Source organism: Raphanus sativus, chromosome 6 (assembly GCF_000801105.2).
Source record: "Raphanus sativus cultivar WK10039 chromosome 6, ASM80110v3, whole genome shotgun sequence".
Taxonomy (NCBI): Eukaryota; Viridiplantae; Streptophyta; class Magnoliopsida; order Brassicales; family Brassicaceae; genus Raphanus; species Raphanus sativus.
Window position 1 is genome coordinate 6,494,478 of NC_079516.1, and position 14,610 is coordinate 6,509,087.

Below are 14,610 nucleotides of genomic sequence, written 5' to 3' on the forward strand. Positions count from 1 at the left end.
GGCGTATTGATGTCGTAATAATACGTCCTGAAGATGGATATATCCTTTCAGGTTTAAGAATACGTCACGTACGTGAATGTGAAAGGCTTTGGGATACGATAAAAATCCTCCTCTGACAAACCTCTTTGTCTTTAGATTCAGAGACGTCACTGTTCTCTGTATTTCGAGTCCATGACCAATTGACCAATGACAACTACTACCATTTTTCTAATATTAACAAATGGATAAATGTAAGCGATTGATATTAGTTTTCATGATATTATGATACCCCAAAATGTCAAAACTGTGCTAGCTGTCAAAAATCTTTTTCAATTTAATTAGGGGTTGACACTAAAGTATCGGTTCATCTGGAATGTCACTTTTTCCATTTATTTTAGCCATTGCTTAGCATGGATTATCGAGATTCAATGTAGATTCTAAATACAGAAATTTAAATTATTTATCTATAGTTTTAAATATATATACTCAATCAAGATTTCATAGTTTAACGTTATAGATGTTCGCAAACAAATAAGGCACATCTGTTTGAGATTTGATCTCTATAACTTTAGTTTCAACTCTCAACTTTATAAATTTAACTAATATACGAACTTATATGTTATAGATGATTCTCATACTCCCATCCAAAAATGTACTTTAACGTAATGAAAGTCAATCAACACGAATAGGCCATGAATAAATGAAGAGACAATATAGTCATTGATTTCGGTTGGCCTTCAGTAATTTTAAGGATATAAAAGACTGTTTTGCAAGTTGCAACTAGTTCTGCAGCTTGCTTTTTGGTTATTTATTTATTTTTGCCATTTGCAACTTGTTTAACAAAAGAAAAAATCGTACAAGTAGACAGATAGTTTCGTAACACAAAAAAAGACGAAAAGTTCTATCGTCATTTCATGCCTTCATGGGGAGTAAGAAAAGTCAAACATCTGAAGATGACATTTTCTCAAATGTAAAACTAAATCAAAACATATAAACGAAGTAATAAAAATCAATATCGGTTGGAGAATAGTGTTACCGTTACGTGATGCTATGCAACATTGCAACGTGTGAAGATAATTAGCCGCCAACACAACCACCCCTTTATATTAGATCTATTTCTATGAAATTATCCAACCAACTTCGTAGAAAAACCCGACTCTTTGTACGGACGCATCTCATGTACAATCATTTTCACATTGCTCAACCAAACATGTTATAGTAATATGCATATTTCGTCTTCCTACATATTTTGGTGTTTGCTGTTGTTTATGAGCTTCATACGTTTTCCTTTAATACACGTTTTAGTTTCATAATAACGAGTGGTTGTCTAAAAGTTTGAAGAATTCATATTAGAGTTTGAAATCCTCCCATTGTACAAACATAATTTAAAATAATTTTCAAAAGTTAATGTATTTTTAAAAAATTTGTTTGTATATTCATTTCTAAAGTTAAGAGTATGGTTCATTTATAATTTATTACAGTAAAACAATTGACGATCAACAATTTTTTATAGTTCATAATCAGTCTCATTATTGTGTGCACCGTGCACATTGCTTTGAGACCGTCCACTGATAAAAGACAAAACCTTTCCTGATATTGATTAGCTAGTCTTACATTTTCATTTTCTTAATACGATCTCATGTGAAAACTGACGCTCCGGTAATGTGCCGGTCACGTTTCCAGTCTGAAAGTCACGTGTCAGTAACCCACGTCGTCCGCTTACCAACTTTGTTTGTCTCCTTGGGTTTCTCTATAATATGCCAATCCAATTTCCTCTTCACACTCCTTTATTCAAAATCTCACAAAAACCAACAAGTCTTTCCTAGAGAAAAAAAAAAAATTCCACACTCCCTTTTTTCCGTGGAAAATTTACTACACACAACCAAATTAAAACTCAATAATCCTCGAGAAAGAAAAATAAACCCCATAACAACTATTCAATATGGTTATAGATTCAAAAACCAGTGGTAGTCATCACCGTAAACTCACTTTCGCCGCTTTCTTAAACACCGATCTCTCTGCCGACGAAGAAGAACAGAGCCATGGTGCTGCTGATGTCATCAATCCCAGTAGTAACAGGAACAAAAACAACCAACAACGTCAAAGCAATGCTTCGACCACGACCGGTGACTCGTCTCCTAATCAGGTTTTGTCTCCATGGAACCAGACTTACTCTCCGTACTACACCGACACGCCAACAACGCCTACTATGTCTCCCTCTCCGTGGAACCAGACTTACTCACCTTACTACAAGTCTCCCTGGATCTACCAGACCCGAAACATCGATGATGATTCGGACAACGGTTTTGATCGGTACGATCGTGAGACAAGAAGGTCACGTCTACTCGTTGGCAGCTTCCGGAGATCTTCTATTCACTGGATCCGATTCCAAGAACATTCGGGTCTGGAAAGATCTCAAGGATTTCGCCGGGTTTAAATCAACAAGCGGTTTGGTTAAAGCGATTGTGATAACCGGAGATAACCGGATCTTCACCGGTCACCAAGACGGTAAAATCCGGGTTTGGAGAGGGTCCAAGACACGAACCGGTGGTTACTCACGAATCGGAAGCTTACCGACTCTTAAAGAGTTTTTAACGAAGTCGGTGAACCCGAAGAACTACGTGGAGGTTCGTCGCCGGAAAAAACGTTCTCAAGATCCGACCACGACGGCCGTTTCGTCTCTGAGCTTGAACGAAGAGCTCGGTTTACTCTACTCCGGTTCGTGGGACAAGACTCTCAAAGTCTGGAGACTCTCCGACTCCAAATGCCTCGAATCGATTCAAGCTCACGACGACGCGATCAACACCGTCGCCGCCGGGTTCGACGACTTGCTCTTCACCGGATCCGCCGACGGGACTTTGAAAGTGTGGAGACGCGAGCTTCGAGGGAGAGGGACGAAGCATTTTCTGGTTAACGTGTTGATGAAGGAAGAGAGCGCTTTGACGGCGTTGGCGGTTAATTTAACGGCGTCAGTTGTTTACTGCGGATCTTCTGACGGCACCGTTAATTTCTGGGAAGGGAAGAAGTATCTATCTCACGGCGGGGCACTCCGCGGCCATCGTATGGCGGTGCTCTGTCTCGCGGTTGCCGGGAGTTTGGTGCTGAGCGGCGGAGGGGATAAGAACATTTGCGTGTGGAGGAGGAACGGTGATGGGATGCACACGTGTCTCTCGGTGTTGATGGACCACGTGGGACCTGTGAAGTGTTTGACGGCGGTGGAAGAGGGAGAGGAATACGGCGAAGGGAGATGGATAGTGTACAGTGGAAGTTTGGATAAATCGGTGAAGGTTTGGCGCGTGAAGGAGACGGCGTCTTCGGTGTGATTGGCTGAGATGGGTTGAGGAGGATGAGAGATTACGCGCCGTATTAGCGCGTGGAGATGCGGACTATGTGATCCGCCGGACATGTAACTGCTGTCTTAATGGTCAAGGCAACTAAGCAGATCATACTACCAATAGCAAACTGCCACATCATGAAGTATCTAAAAGGTTTAGAAAGTTCCTAACTTCCTATAGTTTATTTGAGCTTCGTTGTAACTGCACATATTTGAATTACGTAAAGAAAAGGGGAAAACAAACTTTATGTTATTTTATTCATTGTATTGAGATCATTTTGTTTATGTATTAGTATTATACGATTCGTACAAAACTGATTATTTAAAAACTAATGTTTCCGTTGACAAAAAAAAAACTAATGTTTCCAGTGGATAAAAAACGGAATTTTAGATTTTCACTTCTAAAACGTACGTTAAGTTGATTTGTTAGCTTCTCTTTGTTGAATATGTTGTAGCCATTGACAAATGAAATGTAAAAATTTATTGGTGTCTTCATGAATTTATGTATTAAAGTCTCACTATTGTAGGGTGTAAATCATACCAATTTCTCACAAATTTACAGTTTTTCAAATAATACAGATCTAACACATATATTAAAGTTAGTCCAATAATCTAATTATTCAGAGGCGCTAAAGCCACTTTCCATCTTCTTCCTGCTTATGCTGCTTTTCACTGCCCTTGTGTTCTCCCCCTCGCATTCTTCTTCTTTGCAGGCCACATTTGATTGGATTCAACCAAATCTTAAAGAAGCTTTTAAGCTTTCAAAGGTACCATGTTGGAATAGACGAGAAGACCAGCCAAACCTAACAACTAGATTCTCAACATTTCACAGTCGGATTTTATGTGCTGTAGATCATATATATTGTTATATTTTCACAAAAAGATATATTCGATAAGTGAGAAACTCCGTTCAAATGAATAACTAAAATCGGAACACCTAATGATGAATGACTAGATGTATTTAAAGAGTTTAGATTTGTCTAATTTTTTTTGGTATATGGTAGCTTTTACTTCATCCCAAATGACCTAAACATTTAATCTCTATGATTACTTTGTTTGACAATATTTTAGAATATAGCTGTCAGATTTTATAATTCAACTATCCATTCTATGAGTTCGGGTCAAATGTTTTATTTTTGAATCCATTCCTCTCACATGGATCAAAATTTATTTATTGCCAATTGTAAAATTTTATAATTCACAATCCGTATCATGAATTCAAGTCATTTGTTCTATTTTAGTCCTTTCATTCACATGGATGCAAATTTATTTTGCCAATTGTTACAAAATAAAAATTTATCTACAAAAGATAAGAAAAGAACAAGCGTAAGCTAAGAATAAGAATACTTATGTGCATACAAAACACATCTAACAATGCATTGCATTTAATAAGTTTTTTCGAAATACAAACTTTTTTTAACACATTTTTTTTGTTTTGAACACACTTTCGAAATACAAACTAATTCCCAAAATAGGTGGATATCACCATAAGTTAGTTTATTTTAGACATCAAACAGTAATGCAAAATAAAAGTTACTGAAATCATATAGGAAGAAATCTAATCAGGGCCCTCAGCCCCAAGAGAAGCCAATAAGCCAGTTGATTAAAATAATGCAGTTTTGCTTGCATTAATCCCTTTTCCAGAAAATCATGAGACTACTTTTACTATAAGCTAATGAATCACCTCTTAGCAAAAAAAAAAAAGCTAATGAATCACCATTACTTATAGTTTATACATAATCAAGTGCCAAACCTAAAAGCATAACCAATACTCTTTGTAATTGAAAAAACCAACAAAGCCTCAGGACACATCAAACCAAAACCAAAAATAACTATCGCATAGATGGACATTATACGACTCATATATTCTTTGAGTTATTTTGAAATTGATCTGATAAATATCACAACTGAAATTTGAGATTTTAAATATGTATGGTACTATGGTAGGTGGATTTGTTAGTTCAATTAGTTGAAAAAGAGTGTGTCACTGGAAACTAAATGTAATATTTTCGGATCATTTAAGTTTGATGCAAATCTTACAAGCATAGCCATGTCTATGCACGTTGACTAACCCTTCTATTCCTAACAGTTTTTTTCAATAGCATGAAAATTTAGTAAAATCTTGTTCTACTTTATACCAGGCATGTTTTTGTCAATGTTGTGCTTCGGGAGGGGGGGGGGATAATTTATAATTTGGATAACAAGCACCTAAATTTCAGTTTTGGTTCTTAAATAATTTATTCAACTAAGATGTAAAATTTAAATGAACTTTGTGAAAGTTATATGATTTTTCACAGGCAAATTTATTCATATGAGCATGTTCTAAAACTTTACTTCTCGTCTATATTACTTTAATTTATTAGCAATGATTAAGCCCATAGTTAAGGTTGCATTTTACAAGCAACTAGTGCTTTCCTATTAAAAAATGAAGGTTGCAGTTTACAAAACAACACCGTCACGTTAGTCATGCTTCGCCAACGTAGTTAGGCAAAGCTCCACTAGGTACTTGTCCATTTGACTTTAGTTTATTAAGAATGATTAAGCCCATAGTTTTGACTAATTTATTATTCAGATCTTCACATGGTAGCTATTAAAGGTCTTATTAGTAGGTTAATCACAAATTCAACTTTTATATATTTTTCAACATTAATAATTCATTTTGACCTTCGGAGGAATCTATATATGCTCGTTGATCAAATAAAGTACATGGATGGAATAAATAAATTGAAAAACACGATCACAACTCACGAACAAAATGATTTAAACTCACGAATGCATTTAGCAGTCAGCACCTAGGCTCCTAGCTTTAACTAGGACTAGCATGTACGTTTAAAATGCTAAACTAAGAATTAGTTAAGACAGTTTCATAGTATAATAGACAGATAACATAATTGGCACTAAATAATCAGCACAGACCGTTGATAATACTTGCTTATATAATTACATATCTTCGAATCGTGCAACGATTTGGTTGTTTAGAATAAAATACTAGGAAATAATGTAATGTCTCTCATACGACCATTATATATGATACCACATATGTAATTCTCAAATATAATTATCAGAACAGTCCAATTATATTGCCCACTTTGGATATGATTTGAAACTTTGTCCTCAAATTTTCAAAAGAAGCATTACAAGATCATTGATGCTATATGTAATCGAGTTAAATATAAATTATATAAATAATTGTAAATGCAACTAACGTAACCGACCTTAGCTCAGTTGGTAGAGCGGAAGACTGTAGTAGACGCAGATAATCTTTAGGTCGCTGGTTCGATTCCGGCAGGTCGGAATAATTTTTTTTTTAAACTTTTTAACTCTTTCTTTGTTTGGGCTTTGAGAAACAAAAAGCCAGCCCATGTTACGCTCTTGCTTAAAAATGCCTCAAATGAACCGTTAAGAATTGAAGTGCACAAGAATCAGTCTTGTGGTTCTGACATCACACAGTGTCTCCATAGATGCTGCAGGCATTGCAGAAACTACTTAACAAGAAAGCATCTGGTTTATTAGGCATAGCTACTTGTAACCGCCCTGTTTTAACGAGAAAATCTACTATGCATCCATAGTTTTGAAAATCTAACTCCAACACAACAGCTTGAAAATCTAAGAAACAGAATCAGAGCCTTCCTCCCATTATGATTCCCTTTGTGCTTTGCGCTCTATGTGACATAAGTTTTCTTAAGCATTTCATGGAACACCTTATTCATGCAACATAAATCCCATGCTCTGTTTCTGTATGCTATAATGCTCGAATGAAGCCAAAGAGAAGGTAAAACAAAACGAAGAGGTGAAGAAAAAAATGGAAGAATCAACAACACACCACAACACACCCATCTTCATCATATCATTTTTCCTTGGGGCACAAGTGTCGACACCTAATTTGATGGAGATTAGGTATTTACAAACCTCTAAAAGTTTCTTAAACCCTAACTTGAGTTCCACTCCAAGGTTATATATAATGGTAAAACAACACATATCCACATGCAATGACACAGAGATAACAAGAGAGTTTAAATGAAGACATCCTACACGGAACTGCAGATCCATCAGTCACCCACCATAGTGACTACAGAGAGTGAATATCTGTTTCAGACGTACTCGTTGACTCGAAAGGCAGTCACTTTCAGAACGAAGTCTCTGGTTCTGAGCAGCTCGAACACGCAGACATCACCTTCTCCAAGGTTGTTCTCAAGAGTGAACTCGTACCATCCTTGGCTGAACTTGGCTCTCCCTGCTTTGTAGAGGCATCTCACTGGCCATTGTTTCTCCCCGAGCTGGACCTTGATGAATCCTGAGATCCCGCTTAAATACTTCTCAGCAAAACCAGACGGCAGATACTGTTGAAAGAAACATGCAACAACAACAAAAATAGAATTGTTTCAGATACCATTGTGATGTAATAATGAGATGTTTTGTTGCTTTACCATGATGCAACCTCTGTATAGATACGATGGTCGTAGGACAACTCTGAAGAAAGGGTTCGTTGGCTCGAACGTTTTGGCTGCATTAATAGCCCTCTCTCTTTCCTCTGCAGTCACGGTTCTCTTTCTCGCAGAAGCACTCTCGTAGAACTTTGAACGGTTCTCTGGGTCATCATCCCTTGGAGCAGATGAGTTTATTTCCTCTGGATAAATCACATCAAAAAGGTAGCTTGTAGTGAGAAGCTATCTAAGTATGAAACAAGAGTCTGCAGTAAAAGTTTAAGAAGAGAGAACAATGATTACCAGGATCAGCGTTCTTCTTCTTCCTCCCTCTCTTTTTTGGAACTTTTGGGGTTGGTGTTGTCTCTTCAGCTGGTAAAGAAAGGAAACATAAGAAATACAAGTACGATCACGATAAACAAGAAAGAAAGGTGAGAGGAAGTCACCTTTAACAGGTCCAGCGAAGAAGCTCTGGATAGCTGAACTAGTATGCCCTTTACTAGCGTGCGCAGTAGTTTCAGGATGCTGTGACGGGTACAACAAAGAAGAAGGATGAACGACCTCAACATCTTCATCTTCAAGGTCCTCAAACAAGCGTGCACGTTTGAAGTGGTTGTGTGCAGAATCCATGAGACCGGTGGAATGGTAGTTGATCTCGGAGTGTGATAAGTTGTAAATGTAGACGCTGAAGGCAGAGTTGCCTTCGTATCTGAATATCAAAAGGTAACCAATGCGGATTGAGTAACGGTCAACAAACTCTTGCCAACCATCTTGAAACCAGATTTTGTTGTTGTCAGCTTTCCTTAGCCCTACACGCCAAACATGACCATCAGGTACTGTGAGTGCAACTGCAACCGATAGCTCGTCCTTGAATTTACTCACAAACTTATCTGGAACTCTCTGCACAAAGCATACCAGGAATGAGAAAAAAAAAAGATTATTATTCAAATTTCATAAAACATAAATTATATATCTGTTAACTTTAATGTGAATATTCAAACCTAAATTCTTAGAAAAACCTTATTCCAAGGAGGACTATTTACTTATATGCTAGTATTTGGGTTTTGTTCAAAATAATCCACAAAACTTTCATGGTGAAATCTGCACAAGTGTGATAACTAATCACTGTATCATCTATTGTGAATATAAAGCAGATAATAAACCATTTATGTACTTTAATTTTTCTACACAAAAATCACTTTTATCTTAAGGGAACAAGCGAAGAGGCTTATGACATAGACAATGAGATAGATCTTACAAATCAATTACTATTTAGTTCCACTACTCTATTATCAATCAATAAGGAATCTAGAATCTTTAGACTTCATGAGTCAAACTGAGAACACAGTCAAAAGAGAGTAAACAAAACAGAGAAACCACAAAAACAGATCTCAACTTTTTCTCCTCGGAAATTGCATGAATCTAACAAAAGTATACATCTTATTATCATCAGAAGTCAACTTACTAGAAAACACATTCACACACTACACTCAATTTGCTATTAGATCATCAAAATCCTATACCACATGCAGATTTCTCCAAACCATAATCTACAAGTTCCCATTATCTGAGTTATATACAAATTGAAAATTTTCTATCTTCCTAGCTCAATTATTCAGCTCACAAAACTGAAAAAACAAAAAAAATACAAACTTGACTTGATTTTTATCAAGAATCAAGACAATTCAATTAAAGCAATCTAAGAAACTGTCACAACACAGATGATACAAACGCATATTACAATCTTGAAAACTCTCAAATTCGCATAAAGATCAAAACTCCGAAACCCAGAAGAAAAGAAGAGACTTTTGGGATACAAAGGAAGAAGAGGAGATTACCAGACGTTTTTCTTGGATAGTGGATGAGAAAATCAGCTTGTGGAAGAAAGGGCGTGGCATGTTGAGAGAGAAACAGTGATGAAGGAAAAAAAAAAAGAGAAGAAGAAGAAGAAGAGACCAAAGTCAGATCATGAAACGACGCCGGAGAAAGAATACGCGACAGAGACAGAGAAACACTTTCAGATCTGAAGCTATGGTCAAAGGGGGGGATTGGTGCTGTTACAACACTCTCTCTTCTCCTTTTACACCTGACTTGAGTGACCCAACCAAACCAAAACCCAAAGCCAATAGATAAAAAAATGATAATGTTATTAAAAAAAAACAACTTGTACAGCTCGAGCGAGTTCACTCGGTGGGTCGAACCGGTTGATCACTCGTGTGGTTTTATTATTGATTTTTTTTTGTTTAAACTATTCAAAAGCCGACCGCCCCCACCTACTCCACTTTTGGGACCATCTTTTTTCTTTTGTTTTTTAACAAATATAATATTTGTTTCTTTTTCTTTTGATTTAACTATTTTCCTTCTTTTTTTTGTAGCACAAGATATAATATTTTCGCCTTTATCAATATCACAGATAATATGTTATAACCCCCATTTGCAAATAAATTTTGTTCTGAAAAATATGTATTCATGAAAGAAAACTAGCATTATCTTGGCTCCATTTTTTTTTGTTATCTTGTTTTCTAATGATGAATGTGAACTATGATTATGAAGGTTTTGACCTTTGATTATAGTACGTAATGTACATTGTACGGTTACTACATTCACGGTCAATCTATATCTATTTAAAAGGTCTAGTAAGAAACTAGTAGATGGCATTCCTTATTCTATCATGTACATTTGTACTGCAAAATTAGGAAGGTCTAGATAGATCATATATGTTTGACAAAAAAAAAAAAGATAGATCATATATATACGGATCTACCGACTAGCTGTATCATGTGAGCCCAAGTAAAATGTAGTAACCAAATATAAACTCAACTACAAGTCTACAATGTTTATAAATCCGATTATAGTACCGATAAACTCATGTGTACCAATCTAGTGATTCATGTATAAATCAGGCTATCCAGCTACATGCACTATCTATAAATTCGGCTAGAGCCAGTGACGGATCTGGAAAACTTTTTAACCGTACCAGAGGTATAATATTGTAAATGTAGTATATAAGTTAAATATATAACTAAAATTACATTTTAAATATAATAATATATATTAGTCAAATAATAACCAAAATTTTATAGTTTTATTCTATATTTTTTGCAATCATCCTTTTTTGTTCATAAGAAAATACTTAGATTGTCTTTAAAAAATAATACACTAGTATAAAATTAAATAAAGTTATGAAGTAGTTTCAAAGAAGAGGAAATAGAAGAAGAAAAAATGTTTTATAAGATGCATAGACAACTAGGCTGGGACGGACCGGATATCCGGAGTATTTTAAGATATCCGAATAAGGATCTTTATCCGGCGAATCCATGTTTTTACTATCTTTATCCGGATCTGGAGTTCTCGGATATCCTTCTAAAAATTGTAATATTCGAATATTCGGATTTAGATTTTTAAAATAAATATAAATAAATAAAAATAATATTAAAATATATAAAATATTAACAATAATTTAATAATAAAAGTATATATAATATTTTCCAGTTATATCTATGTTTACTACTACAAAATTTATATAAATTTATATATATATATATATATTAGTATAGAAATAAAAATATAATAAATACAATTAGTTTTATATATATATATAAATATATATTCCTGTTTTGAGATAATTATCAATAAAAATTACGGATCCGGATATCCGGAATAATAAAATCAAGATATCCGGACTTAGATTTGGTTTGGACGGATCTAACATTTTGCTATCCGGATTCAGATCCAGCCATTCTGTATATCCGGATTTTTTTAGCGGATTCGGATTGGATTTCGGATTAAATCCGAATCTCGGATAATAAGTTCTAGACCTAGACAAAACAGGTATAAACTAAAATGTATATTAGTACATAAATAAAAAATGGAAAAATTAAAAGATTATGCATGAAGGAGAATCGAACCCTGGCTCCTTCATTACCCAGGTCACAGTGAATACCACTGAACTATCGAACAACAAGTACGATACACAAGAATTTCGTTTAATTAGACGAGGCACGTGACCCTGTACCCGTCAACATAGGTCTGCCCCTGGGTCGAGCAGCTCTAGTACAGTTGTGAACAAATGTAAATTAACTTAGAAGAAAACAATAGAGCAAAAAAATAAAGGTAAATATCCGTTTAAGATTTTTTATTATTGTGTGAATGAATGATTTTACAAACCCTTACACCTGTATTTATAGCAGCTTCAAAAAACCTGATTTCCATTTCCCTATAAAAATCTCTATAATATTATTTGAGAAGTCAGTTTCTTATGTGTCGCGCTCATGTTAGCTCTCACGATGGTTGATTACATTGATACCCTTAATGAATTAAAAATATTACATTTAAATACTATTATTTATAATTTAATTTCCTTTTTAAAAATTTCCATATAACATATATATTAAAAAGGAAACATTTATAAACCTTAAAAATCGATGTCGCGCTCACGTTAACTCTCACGATAGTTGATTACATTGATACCATTAATGAATTAAAAATATTACATTTAAATACTGTTATTTTTTTTATTTAATTTCCTTTTTAAATTTTCCACATAACATATATATTAAAAAGGAAACAATTATAAACTTTAAAAATTGAATTTAAAAACGAAAATATATGTATATATAATATGATTTAGTTAAAAAGGAAATTTCAAAAGATAGTAATATTCTATTTTAAAATTATTTTTAAATAACATAAAGTATACTTTTGAAGTAATAAAATACTTGCTTTATATTTATTGTTTCTTAGATGAAAAAAAAATATATGTATATCATGTGATTTCATAAAAACAAATTTCAGAAAGATAATCTTGATATTAGAAAAAGAAATATTATTTATTTTAAAACATAGTTTTAAACAATACAATATATATATATTCAAAGCAATAGAAATATTTTGATAATATATCTAATTTCATAGATGATTACATAAAATAATTAAGTAGCATAAAATGATATATGTTTAATTGACTAAAAATAGTTTATAATTAGTATTATTGAAATGTTTTATTTATCTTTCATATATTTAGTTGACTATAATATCTACAGAAATAATATCTATAAATTATATTTTACTTATATAATATGATTTCTCAAATACAATCACAAATTTTACTGCTTATTTTTAAGGGATATTAAAAATTATCATTTTAACAATAGACTATTTTTGATCAAATAATTACAAAACATTTTAAATAACATAACACTATATTTTCATTGTTACAATTATGTTTTCCTGATATTAATTTTATTTTTTAATGTTTTTATGTTTGCTGAGTTTAATATAACTATAATCAAAATATCAAATTAAATATGAATTCTTATTTTTAGATTAATTAAAATAAATTTTAGTTTACCTTTCAATAAATCTAAGACATAAAATTATTTAGAATTTATTAAATATTTTAATTTATTGTAAATATTGATATGTGTTCATGAGCTTCCCAAAATATATTAGTTACTTATATTTGTAACTTCCTATTGATCATCTTTTATTTTTTAATATATATATTTTTAAAATGAACATATAATTTGATAAATATTATGATCATACATGCATTTTTAAACGATAAATAAAATTAATTTGATTTAACTTAATTATATATAACATATTATATATTAATTATCAACTGAATTTTTAGTAAACAGAGCCTGGATACTTAATTTTATTAGTCCAACCACGTAAACCATAAAAATAAAATAATTATATTTAATTTTGAATTTGAAAGAATATATTTAACTCAATATACTTACAGACTGATCAACCTTATATCTAAAATAATAAGTTATATTAAAATTAAGGAAGACGACAACCAACATAAATGAAAATAAGAAAATTAATCAAAATTTTAATATATTTAGAACAAAAATATTATAGTTGAATTCAGAGAAATAAATGCAATCCAATATACTTAAATGATAACTAAATCGACTCTTAAAAATAGACTAGATATAATATATCTAAAATCATATGTCTAATTGAAATAATTTAATATTATTAATAAAAATTATGCATACTATTATAAGTTAATTTAAAATTAAATTATATATAAATTAATTATTATATTATATTTATTTTATAAATATTTATACCCGTGCATGAGCACGGGAAAATCACCTAGTACATACTTATAAGAAAAAAAAAATTATCCTAAACCGAAATGACATACCGTACCAAACGAATGTTGGGCTTTTGCTGGTGTATAGAGATTTAAGATATACCGATGCAACAAGTACAAATCATTATATGCCGAATAATTGACAACATATATAAACTTGGTTACATAAATAGTTTAACTTTATAATATGTATAAAATTAAGAGAAATTACATCTAGTAGCTAAAAAAAAAAACTAAATTCACAAAATGATCAAAAACTCATCCTCTCTCCTTTTTTCTTTCTATCTCTCTCTTAAAAGCTAATTTTAATTTTTTTGGTTATTTCACAAATAACCCCTAAAATTAACTAGCTATGTAAAACCCTGACTACAAATATGCAAGCCTAAAGCCTAGGTACTTTTATGCTAATCCGGCTCAAAATGTATAAACCCAACCACGACGAAGAAATCTATATATGATATGCCTAAACGCGATTAAACTTACATATATAAACTCAGCTACAACATTTATAATCAAGTGTATAATAAGTCTATATACGTACAGCTTGCGTAAACCTACGTACTACATATATAAACTCAATTACAACAAGCACATATATTCAAGTACACTTTGCATGCATCTTTTTTTGTAAAAGACCCTTTGCTTGTATCTTACATCATTACTTTTGTGTTTCAAAGGGTTTACTTACATCATTACTAGCTACAGCCATGTACAATCCGATCACAACATATGCAGTGGCGGATCTAGAATTTACTTTTACC

At 32.7% G+C, this 14,610-nt stretch overlaps 1 protein-coding gene, 1 non-coding gene and 1 pseudogene across 2 annotated transcripts; 2 read left to right on the forward strand and 1 right to left on the reverse strand.

Annotated features, from left to right (window-relative positions):
• Window positions 1–1,869: 1,869 nt before the first annotated feature.
• On the forward strand, window positions 1,870–3,642 carry LOC130496635 (protein JINGUBANG-like; annotated as a pseudogene).
• A 2,881-nt stretch (window positions 3,643–6,523) lies between these two features.
• Window positions 6,524–6,608, forward strand: TRNAY-GUA (transfer RNA tyrosine (anticodon GUA)). The gene is given in 2 exon segments: window positions 6,524–6,560; window positions 6,573–6,608. It is a non-coding gene; the product is annotated as a tRNA-Tyr (tRNA).
• Window positions 6,609–7,116: 508 nt separating this feature from the next.
• On the reverse strand, window positions 7,117–9,925 carry LOC130496108 (B3 domain-containing transcription factor VRN1). Its single transcript, XM_056987894.1, has 5 exons — window positions 9,576–9,925; window positions 8,184–8,637; window positions 8,041–8,109; window positions 7,741–7,940; window positions 7,117–7,653 (listed from the first exon to the last, which is right to left on the reverse strand). Exons 1-5 carry the CDS (start codon window positions 9,633–9,635, stop codon window positions 7,405–7,407), a joined length of 1,032 nt encoding a protein of 343 aa, XP_056843874.1. The 5' UTR covers window positions 9,636–9,925; the 3' UTR covers window positions 7,117–7,404.
• Between the last annotated feature and the right edge of the window lie 4,685 nt (window positions 9,926–14,610).

Coding starts and splice junctions, on each gene's coding strand:
- LOC130496108 (XM_056987894.1), bottom strand. CDS start 9,635: ATGCCACGCCCTTTCTTCCACAAGCTGATTTTCTCATCCACTATCCAA. Junction 8,638..9,575: donor CTATCCAAGAAAAACGTCTG/GTAATCTCCTCT, acceptor TGCTTTGTGCAG/AGAGTTCCAGATAAGTTTGT. Junction 7,654..7,740: donor TATACAGAGGTTGCATCATG/GTAAAGCAACAA, acceptor TTCTTTCAACAG/TATCTGCCGTCTGGTTTTGC.